This window comes from Rhinolophus ferrumequinum, chromosome X, assembly GCF_004115265.2.
Source record: "Rhinolophus ferrumequinum isolate MPI-CBG mRhiFer1 chromosome X, mRhiFer1_v1.p, whole genome shotgun sequence".
NCBI lineage: Eukaryota > Metazoa > Chordata > Mammalia > Chiroptera > Rhinolophidae > Rhinolophus > Rhinolophus ferrumequinum.
In genome coordinates, this window is record NC_046284.1 from 93,015,300 (window position 1) to 93,034,017 (window position 18,718).

The 18,718-nt window shown below is 39.2% G+C and overlaps 2 protein-coding genes across 2 annotated transcripts in view; one reads left to right on the forward strand and one right to left on the reverse strand.

Moving 5' to 3' along the window:
- Positions 1-1,448: 1,448 nt before the first annotated feature.
- LOC117029745 (putative uncharacterized protein MED14OS) lies at positions 1,449-6,740 on the reverse strand. Its single transcript, XM_033118938.1, is given in 2 exon segments — positions 1,449-2,165; positions 5,944-6,740. A coding segment is annotated over 1 exon segment (531 nt). The 5' UTR covers positions 6,733-6,740; the 3' UTR covers positions 1,449-2,165; positions 5,944-6,201.
- The window catches only part of MED14 (mediator complex subunit 14), a 74,694-nt gene continuing 62,608 nt past the window's right edge, over positions 6,633-18,718 (forward strand). The window contains exons 1-3 of the mRNA XM_033118945.1: positions 6,633-6,983; positions 11,282-11,308; positions 13,673-13,778. Coding sequence (XP_032974836.1) covers positions 6,769-6,983; positions 11,282-11,308; positions 13,673-13,778 — 348 coding nt within the window. The 5' untranslated portion in view covers positions 6,633-6,768. The remainder of the gene's footprint in view (positions 6,984-11,281; positions 11,309-13,672; positions 13,779-18,718) is intronic.

Sequence of the window (18,718 nt, forward strand, 5' to 3'; positions counted from 1 at the left end):
TGGAAGAACTAAGAAGCCAAGTAGCTGCCTTAAAACAAATTCTTCCTTCAGCACCTTTACTGCTTGACTATGAGCTATGTATTCTAACTTAACTGCCTTTAAGGAGAAAGGGGGCTGCAGAGGGAGTTGAGGTTTCTCCATTCCCAGGGCAGAATGGCTTAATCGCTAATGGAGGTACAATGAGGTGGGGCGGGGTGCAAGGAAGCAGGATAGACATTTTTATGACCCATTTGAATACCAGTGCTCCTTCACAGCTATGCATGCAATTGGCCAGATTTGGAAATGGAGTAAAATGTGGAAAGCAATTAAATGTAACCATCTGCGTCAGGCTGTTCAGACATTTGTCGCACACCTCTGGCAAACAGGGAGGCTGCTTCTGCTTGGAGGTGCCCCCTTTGCGGTGTTCTGGACTCACTGCCTCCTGGATACCGACCCACTACATTCCATTTGAGAAACAGTTCCTGGTCTGCTATTGGGCATGAAGGGAGACTGAGCATCTTACACAGTACCTTCAGGTAACACGGCACCTAGATATTCTCATCTTAGGTTGGGTCTACTCAATGCTCACAGAGTTGGAAAGACACAACAGCCTTTTCTTATTTAATGAAAATGGTATATTCAAGAGAGAAGTAAACCTAATCCTACAGTTATGTCCTCCTCACATGAGGAAACCGACCACATCGTTAGGGGCTATTGTAGTTCCTTCTCCTAGAATGAAGCCCTGCCATTTGTGACAACATGGATAAAACTTTGAGGACGATATGCTAAGTAAAATAAGTCCGATATAGAAAGACAAATACTGCATGATCTCACTTATATGTGGGATCTAAAAAAGCCAAACTCATGGAATCAAAGAGTAGACTGGGGGTTGCCAGGGGCCAGGGATGGGGGAAATGGAAAGATGTTGGTAAAATGGTACAAACTCCCAGTTATAAGATGAATAAATTCTAGGGATCTAACAAACAGTGTGGTGACAATAGCTAACATGTGCTGTATACTTGAAGTTGCTAAGAGAGTAGATCTTAAATGTCCTCACCACAGAATTTTTAAAAAGGTAACAATGTGAGGTGAAAAAAAAGATACTGAATTTTAGCATAGCTAGAAATATTGAAGATTATCAATTTGTATAAGCATTTTCTTTTCTTTTTTTTTTTTTTGTGCCTGCTTCTGCTTATATTTTTCTGAAGGCAGCTGATTTGGTGAACTTCCTGGCAACTGCAAGGCATGAGGGAGTATTTGTTTGGAGAGGACACGTGGGGAGACTTACATACATTGTATAAGTATTTTTTGAAACATTATTTCAAAGCCTGAAACCAGAATCTTAAAATATTTGATACTTCTATCTCTTTTATAAGCAGTTATAATTGAAATTTCCTTATAGTTTTCTTTTTTTAATGCTGGTTTTAAACAATTTATAAAACACAAAAATGTTTTAAACACCTGAAAGATTGAGTACATATAGATTAAAGGCTGTTCATTAGGAAAGAAAAAATATCTGGGCCTTCAGTTGATTACCCATCCTCAATTTTTAAAAACCTTTTATTATGTATATTCTCAAACACACAGAAGAGAAAACACAGAGTATAATGAACTCCCATGTATCCATCTTCAGCTTTAACAATTGTCAACATTCTGCCAATCTTATTTCATCTACCTCCCCCAACTTTTTTCTGAAGTATTTTAAAAGAAATCCTAGACACTTCATTTCACGTGTAAATATATGTAAGTTAATCTTAATCCCAAACAAGTTAATGTAATATAAATAGAACTACAGTGCATAGATGGAGGAATATACCTGTTTAATTCATTCATGAAAGCCAGATAGCTAGGAACTATACTAGGTGCTGGGGATATCAGAGAGAGAGCCACATGAGGGCAGGAGAAGACAGAAAGTTCATAGGTTATTAGGTGGAAAAACAAGTACAAGAATCATTACTCCTAAGTGGTGATGATGATATAGTTAATGCTTACAGATCACTTACTGTTTTACGCCCTTTGCAAATGTTAACTCATTTATCTTCACAATCATCCTCCAAGGTAAACACTATTATTACAGATGAAGAAATAGATCTGGAGAAGTGAAGCAGTTTTGCTGGAGAGCGTTCAGAGCGTAAGTAGTTGAGCTAGGATTTTTATCTAAGTGGTCTGATTTCAGAGGCTGTGCTCTAAGGGAAAAAAAGAGAGAAGACTACTTTAATATTGTGGTAAAAACAATGTTAGTTGCTCACCGAACCATTTCATTTTCTTCCTAGGCACACAGGAAGACTGTATTTCCTGGCTCTCTAGCCTTTAAATGGGCCATGTGACTAATCCCAGCTAATGGTATGTGGGTGGGCACAAAAAAAACCCCAAAACTCTCCCTGGCTAGAGTGACAGCTTCCAGAGCAGGAAGGAGCCTGGATCTCTGGGTTACTACTTAGAGGAGAACCTCTCCATCAGGTACATCTTTACTGAACTTTGTGAGCACAAGAAATAAATTCTTACTGTGTTAAGTCACTGAGATTTTGGGATTTGTTATGGCAGCTAGAATAAATGATACCAAGAGAAACGTTTTAATTTAAACTTAAAAATTATGAAAAATTTCAAAAATATTGAAAAGTACGGAATGTATTAACAATCATATCTCTATCCCTAGATCTAAGATATGGTCACATTTCCTTCAGATTTTTCAAGAAACCCATTAGATACAACTCATAGCTAATAACCAATAAAGCATTACCTTATCTTTTATCCCTCCCTAGAAATAACTACTATCCTGGAGGTCATGTCTATCTTTCTTATTTACATTTTTTACTTCGACTGCCATGTATTAAATTATAGAGCATTATTTTGTGTGCTTTAAAAATGAATAGAAATGGTACCAAAAAATTGTTTTCATTCAATATTATTTTTGAGATGTATCCATGTTGGTACATGTGGATCTAATTCATTCATTTGAACAGTTACATAGAAATATAGTAATTTACGTATCCATTCTCCTACTGACAGTTAAGATTGTTCATTTTTTTTGCTTCCACAAACAATGCTGCAGTGAACATCCTTGTACATGTCTAATATCATACAGTCAAAGGAAGTCTCTCTGAGGGTTTTCTTACTTAAACTGCTACTATGAAAATGAGAAGCCAGCCACGTGAATGGGGGGAAGCAGGTGCTTCAGGTATCTGGAGCAGTGGACAAGCCCTAACACCTTAGGGAATGGTATGTTTTAGACCCAGTGAGATTATAGTGTATGAGTGAGGGAAAGAGTGGCAGGAGGAGCAGGCAAGGGCCACTCTGTTAATGGCTTTAGAGGCCAAAGTAAGAAGTTTGGGTCTTGTTTTATATGCAAAGCCATTAAAGTGTTCTCATTTTTTCTAGATTGGTCAGACCATACTCACAGTATTTTGAGTTCCTTCCCTCAACTTCACTATGAATGGATCATTTGTTGAATGAATGCAGTTACTGCTTTTGCTCTCCGTTTTGAAGGAATTGATTGCAATCTAATAAGAAAAAATTACTTTCCAATTCCTTTTCTGCTCTTTTGTGTCTGAGGGGGAGCTGTATGTTCCAAAACAAATTACATGTATCATAATTTCATTTTTCCATCAAAAGAGCTTAAAAGGAAATGTTCTTTTTTCTCCATATTTTGCAATCAATTTGTTCCTTCTATTAAAATCAGATTGACTTCATTAAAAATATAAAGTGTTTAGGTCAATTTAAGAGCTGAGAAAATATCATGCTGCTAGTTCTGAAACTATCCAACGTGTGCTAGTCTGGTGTTGATTAAACAGAGGAACAATTGAAAAAATGTGAATACAAGAATTATGTATACTACAGTGCCAACCATTGTACTGTAGACTTTAAAATTATAAATATTTCCAATAGTGGCTTGACGTGAGTCATTCCTTTAGTAACTCAGCCAAACATGCCAACATTTTCCCTCCTTTCCCAATCATTTCTTCTACTAACACTTCCTATATTTGCCTAGTGGCTATACGAAGCACTATATGAGGCCTGACAATTAAGTTCGCGAACTTGTTGCAATGATGTTGCTAACCTTTTTTGGTATCAGAGGGATTATTCATTATGAATTGCATCAACTGGACAAACAGTTAACCAAGTTTACTATTTGGAAGTGCTGAAAAGGCTGCGTGAAAAAGTCAGACGACCTGAACTTTTTCCAATAATTCATGGTTCTTGCATCATGACAATGCAACCAGCTCATACAGCACTATCTGTGAGGGAGTTTTTAGCCAGTTAACAAATAACTGTACTGGAACACCCTCCCTACTCACCTGATCTGGCCCCCAGTGACTTCTTTCTTTACACGAAGATAAAGGAAATACTGAAAGGAAGACATTTTGATGACATTCAGGACATCAAGGGTAATACAACGACAGCTTTGATGGCCATTCCAGAAAAAGAGTTCCAAAATTGCTTTGAAGGGTGCACTAGGCACTGGCGTCGGTGCATAGCTTCCCAAGGGGAGTACTTCAAAGGTGACCATAGTGATATTCAGCAATGAGGTATGTAGCACTTTTTCTAGGATGAGTTCGCGAACTTAATGGTCAGACCTCATACTACCTATCAGGTTGGAAGGAGGGCTACCGGTATCATCTCTTTTAGGAGTTTTCATTTACATTATCTGTCTGATCTCCAATAATTGAAGCACATCGAGTCTCACAGTCCTATTCCTGTATTTTCACCCAATTTTCTTTTAGACTATACTTTTTAATACTAGTTTTCAATTTTTAAAGATATCTATTCAAATTCACAGAAATTTCAATAAAATCTAATTTGATGGATGTGGGTGACATTTTCTGTTTTCTAAACCCCCATCCATCCATTAATTTTTTTCTTTTATTTGCAAGTGGTTATACTCTCTGTAGGTAGAACTTTACTGCCAAATAGACTGAATACCAAAAGGCATGGAGTCTAACCGTGTTTAATATATGCAATAAGGCAGAGTTAAAATCCCGTCAATATCACATAGAAACAGAATATGAGTGTTAGAAAAGACTTTAAGGACCATGTTGTACAACCACCACCTATCTTTTGGGTGTATGTGACCACCAGGGTTTTTTAACCGAAGCCAATAGCTTTCAAGAGAGAAAAACGCTACAATAAAACAAATCAAAACAACTGCAAAAGAAATGGTTAATTCTAGCTAATTTGTAAAACGTGTTTGTTCTTTGAGGTAGCTTGCATAGGGATGAATGATAGTCGGTCGACCCTCCAGCAACTGCTGTAGCGGGTTTAAGTAATCGGAATGCCTTCAGTAAGTAACACGGTGACGTTATGTAAATGTACTTTAGGACCACAAACGGGGGAGCAAGCGATTTCACTCCAGAGGTTACACCTTCAGTAGACATATGAATGGCCTTCAAGAATGACTAAGAATTACAAAAGTGGACAAAAATGAGAGCATTTTAACCTTCGCAAAAGCAAGAGGGTCTCTTACACCTAAGAGTTACACATGGGAATCTGCAAAAAGATGTTTGAAAAGGGTCTCGGCAATGGACGCTTTTAAACAATGGATTTCTACCTCAGCTGCATATAAGAATCACCTATGAAGCTTTTAAAACTCCTGAAGCCCAGACCTCACATCAGACAACTAAAGTCCAATCTGTGGGGCTGGCACAGTATTTTTTTAAAGCCTCTTTCCCCGTGATTCCAAAGTGCAGGTGAGGTTGAGATAACCGTTTTGAAGCAGGAAGCAAAATATTAAACGTGGATTTTCGGCGGGGGGAAAAGTGGTGGTAGGACATGGAAGATGAACTGAAAGCCCTCGTAGGGTAGGGCGGCTACTGCAAGAGCAGGGTGAGAACCGAGTGAGAGCCAGCGGGAGAGGATGTAAAGGCTGTTTCTGTGATAGAACTGCCGGAATCTGGGGGTCACTAATGAGATCAGTAGCCATCCAACTCCATTAAAGTCTAGTTATTCTGCCAGCGGCCCTGCTCCTACCTCCAATCATATTTTCTCGCATCTTTTCCCACAGTTAAAAAAAAAAAACCAATGACGGAAACGTTTTCTATCCCACGAAAGGCGCATGAGCAGACTGTGGGAGGTGCAAAGACCTGAGAAGTCACAAGTGCGCAGCTGCTCCAATTTCTTCGCAATTCCATAACCACAACTCACGGACATCTAGGTGGGACATTCCCCAGCCGCATCGGCGCCACCCTACGGAGCGCGGAGCATCACCTCAGGCCAAACTGGAGCCTTTTAAACCCCGAGGGCGGTGAAGGCAAAGGCGGGGCAGATACTGACGTTCGCGGTGACGACTCCGGCTCCGCCCCCACGCCCGCTTCCGGCGGCGCGCGGTGGCCGCTTCCGCTTTTCCGGTCCGCGCGCCGGCCCCGCCCCACTCCCACGCACCCCCCGAAAGTCCCGGCCCCCGACAGCCGGGAGAAAAAGCACAGGTTGGTGTCGGAAGTCCCCCTGCAGGTTCCCCTTCCGCTCTGCCTAACGACTTCCGCCTTGGGCCGTCATGGACGCTGCGGCTACCTGGCGAAGCAGCATCTGATCGGTGGCGGAGGCGCAGCTTCCCTGCAGCTGCAGCCCCGCTTTCCCGCCCTCTCCCCCGCCCCTCGCTCCCGTCCCTGGGGCTGGCGGGCTCGTCGCTACATGGGGGCGGGCCTCCGCGGCCGGCGCACGGCTTCCTGTTCAGAGGCGGTCCGGCAATAGGCGGCGGCGACTCTGCCCGCGCCCATTTCGGCGCGGTGACCGAGCGCCCGGGAGGCTCGAGGGCCGCATCTTGTGCCGCTGCGCCAAGCCCGGCCCTGCGCCGCCATGGCCCCAGTGCAGCTGGAGAACCACCAGCTGGTTCCTCCCGGAGGCGGCGGCGGAGGCAGCGGCGGCCCCGCGTCAGCCCCGGCGCCTGCTCCTGCTGGAGCCGCCGTGGCGGCAGCCGCTGCCGCCGCGGCCAGCCCTGGCTACCGGCTCAGCACCCTCATCGAATTTCTGCTGCACCGGGCCTACTCGGAGCTCATGGTGTTGACGGATCTGTAAGTGCCGCGAAACCCATGCCTGCTCCCCAGCCCCCCCTTCCCGCCCAACTGGCTAAGAGGTTTGCACCTCCCTCTCCCCTAGAGGCTGCTGTTTTCTCCTCTCTGCGGGGCTGCTTAGTCTAGAATTTCAGAACTCCTGGGGCTCAGCGGAGGTGGAGGAGAAGCTTGGCATTTGGGGTCTTTCTGGAGAAAGCAACCGAGACTTGTTAATTATGCATGTTGTTAGACTTGCTCTGAAAATCCCGGCTTTGGGGTTTTTGCTCAAGTTGCTAAGTGAACCCTATTGATTTCTAGGCTGGAAGCTGTTTAGTCCAAAGCCCAAGATTAGGGTTGAGGAATACATAATATTCGAGCTTTAAGAAAATTCCAAAGACAGGAAATCTGTTTTACAGCCTCTTGCCGGTACATTTTAAATATGGATTGTAATTGCTTTTGACTAAGTTTAAACTCAGGAGATGCGTATAAAAGAATCCAAAATGTTGGATTCCAAGTGTTGTTGGTTTTTTTCCTGAAACATTTTGAGAGTGTTTGAAATCTTAACGCATTTAGTGTAAGTGAAAGATTTTTTGTAACTGGCCTGCTGTTATTATTTCTTGAAGTATGAAGGGAATTTATAAATCACCCAAGGTACCCATGAAATGCCTTGGAACATGATTAGGGTGTTAATCCCCTTCAGAATAGGGTCAGAATATACTAATGATTTTCAGTGTGTGAAGAAAAGGCACTGTAAAATTTGGGGGCATATATACTTTAATTACTGTTTTATGTATTTTGCTCCAGGTTCAGAAAAAGGTAAAAATTATTAGTTTTTATCTAGATTAGTTTGTATGTTTTATGTGTTGCTAGACTCCAGTGTTTTCAGTTGACATAATTAGTATATGGATACTGAAGTGTCGGTAATTTGTTACTATAAAGTGTTTGTTTGCAGATAACCAAAATTAAAAAAAGGTTACATTTGTTACTGTAAAACATTCTCACTCAATTTTTGTACGTCGTACTTTATTGAATGGGAGAGAAAGAAGTCTACCCTGTCTAAGTAGAAACTTAAGTAGGTGTCATGATTAGAGTTTATTGTAGTGATATACTTCTCTGCACCATTTATTGTTGGGTTTTATGAAAATCCAAGAGAAAAAAACATCCAAGAGTATCCATGAGAAAATTTCATGTATGTAAAGGTCACCTGTCCTGTGTATAGCTATGGAAAAGTGTTGAAAACTGCTTTTGTCAGTGGCTGTGCAATTTGTTTTTCTGTAGGGGATTTGTAGTAATTCTTTGAATTATATTGTAGTGTTCTTACTATTTCAGGACCTTAGTTATGAAGAGAGGAACCTCTATGTTATCACTGTAGAATAAGTATATAGTTTTAGTCCCATGCCCTTTATAAGATAACGATTTCCATACTTACATCTCCAGCATAGATCTCTCCACTGAACTCCAGACTATATCTAGATGCCTGCATTTAAATACCCAACAGGCATTTCAGGGTTCCAAGTCCAGAACCACACTCCTGCTTCCACTCGATTCCCCAAAACCTTTCCTAGCTCACCAGATAGTATCTCCATTTTTCCTATTGTTGCTTAGGCCAAAAATATTGGAATGATTTCTGGCTCCTCCTTTTTCTAGTCCCATACCAGTACATCAGCAAGTCTTGTCATCTCTGACTTCAGAATCTGAGCACTTTTCAATATTTCCATCAAGTGTTATTCCTTCACCCGTGTTACTTCAGTAGTCTGTCTGCTACCTGGGTTTTCCTCCATGAAACAGGCAGGATAATCCTTTAAAAATGTTTCTGCTCACAACCCCTCCAGCGGTTCCCCATCTCACTTCAAGTAAAAATTTTTACAGTCACCTATTTATAAGGTGGCCATACAATTCATGGTCCAAATCAGGACACTTTTGAGCATGAAAGGTGGTGCTGTTAGTAATAATGTTAATCTCAGTTTATGCCTGTTGCTCTGTCTTCGGCAAACCAGAACATGGGGTCACCGCACCTTTAAGGCCCCATGTGATCTGTGCTTTCTCTCTCTTCCCTCTTTAAGTTCATTTCCTAATACTCTCCTCCTGGCTTGTTCTGTTTCAGCCACTCTACCCTCTTGATGTTTCTTGAAAGTGGCAGGCACACTCCCCGCTTTGCTCTGCCCCCAGAAATCTATGTGGTTTGCTTTCTCATTTCTTTTAGGTCTTTATTCAGATATAATTTACCAGAAAGACTTTCTCTGACTATCCATGAAAAGCCCTCTGCCTCTTCACTCTATCCTTTACTCACTGCTCTGTTTCTCTGTACAGCACTTACTGCCACTGGACGTTATTTATTGTCGGTCTCCTCTCCACTGGAAGCTCGGAAGCTCCGTGAGGACAGGGATTTTAATTTGTTTTGCTACTTTCCCCAGGACTAACAGCAATGCCGGCACGTAGTCAGGGTTTAACTAAGTATTTATTGATTTAATACATCAACAAATGAATTTTTAAAATTGTCATTGTAGACCATGGATAATTTTACAGGAAAATTCACTGTTGCTCTTATATATAGGTATATATAAAATAACTTTTCTCTCTTTTGATTTGTAGTAACCAAAATTAGTTAAGGAAGTTCCTAAATCATTTTTTCCCCCTTGTCCAGGTAGAAACTGTCAGGATTAATGCATTAATAATGTAAAACCATTGTTCTAGATACACTTTATAAGAGTCTTATTTCTGCCACATTTGATGCTTGTCTGTGAGCTATCGAAAGTAAAAAGGACAGCCTTGGCATTTTAGGCGGTTTGTCTTTGTCCCCAGATTTCTAGTTTTTTTCTTCTCCTTCTGACCCCCACCCTCCTCCAATATACATGCTGTCATCCTAGAGTTTACACTCTGTCTTGACTTTGTAGGGACTTAGCTTCTACTCTTTTTTTTAAAAAAACCCTTAATTAAAATCAGAAAATGCTAGAACCTTAGGTAATCTTACCGCACTTTGGTGTAAATAAGTTTGGTGTAAATAAGTTACCACTTTCAAAAATTTGCATTTTAAGTCTTTTGCCTCAAATGGTGTATTTGTTATCCATAAATTCCTGTTCTTTCTACCCACAGTCTCTACTCTTCTGTTTCTCTCTCTCTCTCTCTCTCTCTCTCTCTCTCTCTCTCTCTCTCTCTCTCATAAACCCATGGTTCTTATTCTCTCCCTTCCTCGAGGATGGGAATTGTGGCTTCTCTAGGAGTGTTCTCAGGAGCTTTAACATGTAGAGGGACTTGCCAGTAGCTGCTTTTATTTGCAGTCTTACACTAAAGCCTTCATTTCTGCTTTGTCATCTGATCTGTTGGTCTTTCCAGCCCCCACCTCGTTTTCTTTATTACTCAGGTTATATCTTCAGCTTCTTTCCCACTATCTACCCTGAGAATTGTAGGTAACTACAAGCCAGAGCTCATTTTAATAGTTTTGCCTTCTTGTGCTTTGAATCCCTGGGGGTGGTTTTAGTTTTTCTGCATCCGTGGAATGTGGGTGGGTGAAGGGCATCTAAGGGTCTTGGTGTGTATTCTTCAAGAACTGATTAAGTGTAGGGGAAGCTTTAGAGTTGTTCAGGCCATTGAATCTTGGACCATGGGGATGGAGGTTTACAGAATATGGCGATTCAGGAGGTAGATCAGGACCTCCCTAGGAGCCTCAGTGGATGTGAGAGTGTTCAATGGTATAATTTGTCAGGGGAAATGGTGACATTGGTGCTGGCTATCAGCCCTGGAGAACTAGCAGAAAAGGAAATCAAAACCTTACTGGAGCTGTTTAAAAGTAACACAAATCATTTACATCTAACCACATGCAACATTGTAATCACTGTAAAAACTTTGGCTGACACTGGCCCTTTTGTATGTACTTAGCTTCCCGTTTTGCCCACTGTAACAAAACAGAAGGATTACTGCTTGGAAACAAAGTTCCACTCTGAGAGGGAGGCTGGCAACTAAGTAGCAGTCTGCATCCCTGGCCATTTTGGTCTTCAAAGAATATTTTCTCTGACTTCGTCTGATCCATAGTGTGCTAATGTAAGACGGGCTTATTAAATGTTTGAGGTTGGTGCAATACCTTTTGAAGCATTTTGAAAGGAGAGAAATGTTCCTTTGTTGATTTTTCCCTTATATCCACATTGCTGGAAACTTATAAAAGTATTAATAAAACAGAGTAGGTAACCACACAAGCCTGTAATGGCTGTTTATCCAGTTTTTCACAAACACTGAGGTATTTAATAGAGTCAAAGTAAAGGCCATTATCATATTTTGATGAAGGTATGCATCTATTTAGTCACTTTCTCTTTTTTTCTTCTTAGACTGCCAAGGAAGTCTGATGTGGAAAGGTGAGTATGAAAAAAACCTTAAATCTTTGTCTATGTTGATACATCTACGAGTGTGTATTTATGTACAAGTATGAGAGAGAGTGCATGTGGGTGGTAGGGCTGTGGATCAGAAATCTAGGCCCAGAGAATGTAGGGTGATTTTTATTTTACACCATTTGTTTAGGGAGCCCTGGGAAATGTAATTTCCTCATCCTTGACAATTGTTGGTGTGAGACCAGCTCTGGACCTTATATACTAGAAACCTGTATTGAGTCACTGACCAGGTCAAGTGCCTGAGGGGGATGAGAAGAGGTAGAAGATACAGAACTTGATGGAGAAGCTGAGGAATAGACTGACTTTAGAAAGCTGGCTGCTAATTTACCATTTGCTAATGATGCTGTTAGATATCTTTAGAGAACTGACATTTGCCTACTGCTATTGCTGATTTATAGTTGAGAGAATTTTGATTCAGTTGGAGTTTGGGGCTTAAGATATAACTAAACATTAGTATGTTTCCATAGGCCATAGGAGCGAGATACATTAAGGTTTCAGAGAAATCATGTGATAGAGATTTAAATTGTGGCTACTGCATAGGTTATTTGACTATGTCTTTGGCACTATTTACGCTCCTTGGTTGATTTTTTTTTTTTTGTTAAATACCAAGTCACTAGGGAGGATTTTAGCAATCCATTAGGGACTACATTCCATTCCTACCCCCAACTGACCTTTTTGATAGAATTAGACATAGATCAGAAGGATAGGGGTGGAGGAAACAATTGAAGCATGCCTGTGTTATGGTTTGACTGATCAGTTTTAAAGGAAGGAAATGAAAATGAAAGTCAGGACTGTTTTGTCCACTCTCAGGTTGGAAGGGAAACTGGGCTCCAGAAAACTGAGTCATGCTGCCTATCACTTGAGACAGTGTGGTGTCAGGAAAAACCATGTTACAGTAGTTTGCAGAGGCAGGGATGTCTTTTTTCCAGTAGAGAAGTTCATTTGGGAAAGCTAATAACATACAAATACATTTGCTCTGGGAGAGTAGCAGAGGCTTCGTGTCCTCTGTAATCCATTGAAGTGACAGTACTGAGGCTCTTAGCACTGGAGTGGCTGCCAGATTTTAATGTGCATTTAACATTACTGCTGTGTCCCACTCTTGCCTGTGAGGCTCTGCTTGTTTTATCTCTTAGGATCCTTCAGAGACACTGGTAAAGTAACTGTATCAGTGTCCTTGATTCTTCTCTACACTACCAATAATCACATTGCTGGCTGATCCTTACGGAAGCCTAGCAGGTTGTGGGCTACGTATTGTCTCCATAGGAGCTAGACTCTGAAGTCTTCAGTCAGGATTGTACTTAAGCAAAAATTTTATATTGGTGCATTGCATCATGGTGTTGCTGTTGGCGAGATGCAGAGATGTGGATTGGATCTGTAGCTTATTGAACAGCTGTACTAAGAAGAACAGGTCAGAGTCCACTTAGAGGGAGGTTGATGTCCTGTTTGGGTCCTGTCATTAGTCCTGGCCTGTTGAATGTTTTTTTCGGTGTCTTAGGGTAAACCATGAAAGGTATGATTATCAGTTTTGTAGCTGAGGTGAAGTTGAGAGGTCTGGTTAACACATTGATTGACAACATAAAGCTTTTAGTAAAGCTTTGGAGGCTTTATGAGGAGATGATAGAATTACTGATGAGTATTGGGAGAAAAAGCATTGTAGTGGGTATAGCATACAAAGAGATACGAGATACGGACAGACCTGCTAGCTTTTATTTTCAGTACTCAACTTTCTTAGCTTTGTTTGGATGGTTTAAGTTAGTCGTTGACATTAGTTTGGTAAAGAGTTGCATAGTTCTCTGATTATTCAATTTTTAAAAATCATGTCCTTGCAAAATGGGAATTGGGCCTTTGCTTTTGTAGAAATAATAGTTTCAAGCTTTGTTAAAGATCTATTTTAATTCCTTTATCTAGTTTATTATATTAGTGAACCAAAAAGTTCACTAATTTCATAACTCGTAATTTTAATTATGAAATTCATAACTCCTAATTTGCTCTCCTATGTGACCCAGTTAACTTTTATATAGTAATTTTATATTTGTGTATTTAGTATATTTTAGTAAACAACTTTTATTGCAATATAAAATTGATTTTTAAAGTGTGATATATTGCTAAAATATTCTTTTGGATTTATTACACTGAGGTGGAAAAGAAGCATATGCACGTGGTATACAAAATGTGACAATAATTCATATGTATTTAGATAAATATTTTAGGTGGTTCATTTTGTTGTAGTGGTTGTAAACAAAGATTGAGTCATACTTTAGTTCAGATGAAATAAATTGTGAAATACTCTTTTAAATATGTTGCTTCATTCAGAATTGTTTTATTTTATAGGAAAATAGAAATAGTGCAGTTTGCTAGCCGGACGCGCCAACTCTTTGTTCGATTACTAGCTTTAGTAAAATGGGCTAATAATGCTGGCAAAGTGGAAAAATGTGCGGTGAGTTAAACTTTTGATTTTATTTTGTATAAAATGACTTTTTAAAATGTTAACTTACAATAGACATAGTTTCTATCTGCTGATTTGTTTTGAGAGACATTACTTATGTGAGTAATCATATTTCTATATGATAGTATATAATATATTTGTGTAGAAACTTATTGTTTATGGACACCTAATCAGAAAGAAGAGTACGTGGTGTCTGGAGACATTATTATGCTAGAAGACATTTAAATAGGAGACTTGAAATAAGGGAGGAAATGGTTAGCTTAACATTTGTACGGTTCCTTAGAGTTTGCAAAGTTAATTCTAGACAGCCCTGTGAAATGGCAGTCAGTATTTTACAAACAAGGAAAGGTTCCCGGAAGTTAAACAGCTTCTTTAAGGTCACAGAGCTGATAATAATATCGGTTCATTTCTTTATCATCTACTCATTCTCCAAACCTTTGTTGAGCATAGGGTGTAGAGTATGAGTATGGTGGCTGGAGGCTTGTGACTGTTGAATCACTCTACTGAATTCAAAGGAGTAACGTAGTGAAACATACCAAAGATGCTAAAATCTGCCCCAAAAGTTTTAAGCTATTGTTAAGTGTTAAGGAGGAAAGATAGCAGTAGGGATCATGCGTTGGGCTATTGAATTCAGAATTTGGGGGAGGAAGGTGTGGCATTAACACACGAAACACACAGTTACTCCCTCCTGTTTTACTTCAGTCACTTGTAATGAGGGGAATGGAATTCGTATTGGAAAGGGTAGAATAATTGTCATAAAATGAATAAAGTCCTAAAATAATGAGAACATTGACCTACTTTAATTGCGATCTGCCTTCCAGGCCCAGCTTTATAAGGCCAAGTAGCTGTATTTGGAAAGGGGGGAAAAATGGGTAGATTCTCTGAGTAAGCTTGACATTGATGCTTAAATTTCTTTTTTCCATTCAATTATGTAATGACATTTAAAATTTTTATCAGTTTTTATAGGCGAAAGCAGAAAACCAACTTTATACTGGTTAAATTATATTCAAGTCATTTTTAAATTCTCTTAAGTGTATCAGGCTTCCTAGATAAATTAAAATTAACAGCTGCCCAGTATAGAGGTACCGCAGTAAATTTATTTTTAGCACCCTGACAAACTAAATTGAAAATGCTTTTGTAGTAATTTTATATTTGCAAATCTATTGGGGTTTGCACATTCCATAAAATTACACTTCAGAAAGAAATCTGCGACACAGTTGTGTTTCTGCACATGATTTCCTGACATCTCGCCTCAATTTTAGCCCATTGCATTTTCTATCCTCAGTTTCACTAGGTTCCATTATCATTAGACATAAAACTGATGTGAAAATTGCTAAAGTGAAAGGAAAAAAGAGGTTATGAAGAAGTTGAGAATTTAAAATTCTAGAATAATTCTCTTTTTTAAAAAAAGTTAAAAGTAAAACCTGATTTTCACTGAAGTTGATACTCAATTCCAGTTCTGTCTGCTAAGTCAGTGACAAGACTGGAGGACTCCTATTAAGATAAGATACATTGTAGCCACAAATCTTTTGCCTCTAGGAGTAAGCTGGTATCATCCTTATGTATAACATTGTTCAAAGTTTTTTTTAGAGGGAAAAGATTTTTGTATTACATATTAAGTTTTCCTTATGGGGGAGGAAGTCCTTTTACTCGTCTGTTGTCTGTTGATATGATTAGGAAATGAAAGTTTGTAGACAGAAAGTCTTTTGTATACTGTAAAGCATCATTCAAAGAATAGTTTTTGTTATAAATATTAATAAACAGGCTTATTCCAAGGTTATTTATCAGAAAGTTTACAATTCATTTCATTGTATTGGAAATTTGGGCACCAAGTCTAAATCTATTTTGGCTTAAATGAAGAAGTGTGGTATAGTATTTATGAAAAGCCTAAGGTTTCTTTTCAATAATTTGTTAATTTGGGGTAATCGTCTCTTAAAAATGTTCAAACTTTCAGTGAAAAGTTAGGTATTTCTGAAGTATATCAAATCTAAGTGTTCGATTTTTCAAATCTGGTGTTAAATCCCAAATTATACCATGGGTGTTTAAATTACCTGTTTGATATCACTGAGTTGTGCTTCAATAACATCAAATAAAATCCAAAACTCTTGGTTTTGATACTGAGCCATATTGCATTCATCTTTAATTAACTCATAGTGTAGTATTCTATTAGTTTTTTGAATTGGCTGTTCAAATAAGTCACATTCTGAATAAACTCATGTTGAATTTATATGTTTTGGTGTTTTTGTTTTGTGAATGTAGATGTAGATGTGTTTATGTCAAGGATAAAGTCCATCAGCTGGAGAATTAGAGGATTATTCGTGTTCTGACACTTCTGTTCTCGACCTAATGATTATTTAGCTAATTTCATCAGAGGTTCGTAATAAATAATGATTGTTAGCCATGCCAGACACATTACATGTGTAGCTGAGTGTATAAATATACACTCAGTTTATAGAACGCTATTGGTAGAAGAGTCAAGATAATGTTTTATCTAAGAAAAAAGAGAAACTAATCTTTTATTCTAGAGCTTTTTTAAAAACAGCTTTATTGAGATATAGTTCATATACTATACCATCCACCCATTTAAAGTGTACAATTCAGTGGTTCTTGATATATTCACAGATGTGTGTAACCTTCACCACAGTCAATTTTAGAACATTCTCATCACCTTAAAAATTAAACCTGTTCCTTTAGCTGTCACCCCCAAGTACCTGCCCATAGCCCTAAGCAACTAGTAATCTGCTGTCTATATAGATTTGCCTATTCGGAACATTTCATATAATATGTGGTCTTTTGTGACTGGCTTCTTTAATTTAGCATAATGTTTTCAAGGTACGTTCATGTTGTAGCATATGTCAGTACTTCGTTTTTGTAACTGAATTGTCTGGATCTACTACATTTTGTTTATCCATTCTTCTGTTAAATAGACATTTAGGTTATTTCCAGTTTGGGGCTATTATGGATAATGTTGCTATAAACATTCACGTACAAGTTTCTGTGTAGACATATGTTTTCATTTCTCTTGGATATATACCTAGGATTGGAATTACTAGGTCACGTAGTAACTCTGTGTTTAATCATTTGAGCAGCTGCCAGACTGTATTCCAAAACGGCTATACCATTTTACATTCCCACCAGCAATGTATGAGGGTTCCAATTTCTCCATGTCAATATTTGTTATTGTCTCATATTTTGATTTTAGCTGTCCTAGCAGTGGCATCTCATTGTGGTTTTTGTTTGTGTTTCTCTGATGACTGACGTTAAACATCTTACCATATACTTTTTGGCCATTTGTATATTTTCCTTAGAGAAATATCTATTTGATACTCAGTTAAATTTTAAAAGAGGTTATTATTAACCATATCAACAGCTGGCATATGAGTACTTTAAAAAAAAATGATAATCATCAGGGACCTACATGGATTCACAAATAAGTTACTCAAAACTAAAGTTTTAATCTTTATTAATTTGATTTCTAAGTCGAAGGACTGTAGCTGAAGCTAGTATATTTTGAATTGAGCAATGCAAGTGTTTAATTACCCGCCTTTAAGGTGACTTGGGCTGGATAAACCCTGGCACCCCACTAGGGTTGATGCATGTCTTCCTGGAGGGAGGTCTTTGGTATTTGGCCTTGGCTTGGCTCTGATAAGCATTTTTACCAAGTCCCGAGCAAAGGTGGATTTGGGATGGCCTAAATCTGAGTAAAAACCAATTCAGAAGTTGAGAGAAGCAGGATTCAAAATGGTTTTAAATATGTTAAAATCAGACGGCTCTTGCTTGTTAGAGTCATTTACAAAAGATCAAGGCCTTGTAGTTGATTCCAAGTGTGCTGTGTGACGGCATTGTCGTGGCTGCTAATAAGTTAGCGTTGGTGGCATTGACAAATCCATTTGACTAGTGTTTGGGTGCAAAAAATAAATTTTCTCCCGTGTTTCTAAGTTCTTCTGGCTGGGCCAATAACTAAATTAACAGATTAACAGGAGAAAATGTCCAAATTTATTGTATGTGTACACATGGAGGTTCCATACGAATGCGGACGGAGTGAGGAATATGGACGGAATATGGCAGTGGAGGCTTATACGCCATTCTGGACTACATTCACAGGTAGAGGGGAAGGAACTAACGCAGTAAGCAAATTCTTGTTGGCCACCCAGAAACAATGGGGCACAGAGGGGAGTCCAGCAAAGAAGCTTTGCTAGATTTCTCCCTGTCTGCCACATTTAGTTTATATTCTGATGCTAAAGTAATGCTGCCTGACTGCAGGTTTTCCTATCTGAATTCCTTTAAGCAGGTAAAGTGGAGGGTCAAGGGTTCTTTCTGAGTCTTTTGTTTCTTAAAAATCACCAGCTTAAAATCAGTCAGTATCCCACCCCGTATTTTGGTCCTCACTAGGCATAGAAGGTAGCCCTCATACCGAGCTTTTCTGGCCTTAGAGTTAGAAGAAACGTTTTTTGGTTCCAGCTTCTCTGATTATTGACTGTCTTTCTTTGGGCCAGTGTCTTAAACTAAGTCTTAAACTAAGCCTCAATTTTCTTATCTCTAAGGTGGATAGTAATTATCTGGTTTGTCTATTTCTTAGGCTTGTGAAGATCAGATAATAAAATGATGTGGAAAGACTGAGAAAACGTAGGGTGTTGTGTGTGCGTGGTGTGGTATTAATTATGGATACCATATTTTAAGTTGGCCACTGATAAATGGGAGCAGTGAGGCAAGGATGGTGAGTGAGGCATTTGGAGGTGTGAAAACTAATTGAAGTGACTTGGAATGTTTAGCCTGAAGGTATGTTGGGCTTCCCCTGTTTGAAGGACGGGAGAGACTAAGTACTGTTCCAGAATAGAAGTGGAAGATAAAAGTCTCAATGAAATAGATTTTAGCTCCGTGATGAGAGCTCTACTGGTTCAAGTGCCCTTGTGAAATATACTGAGTAGAGA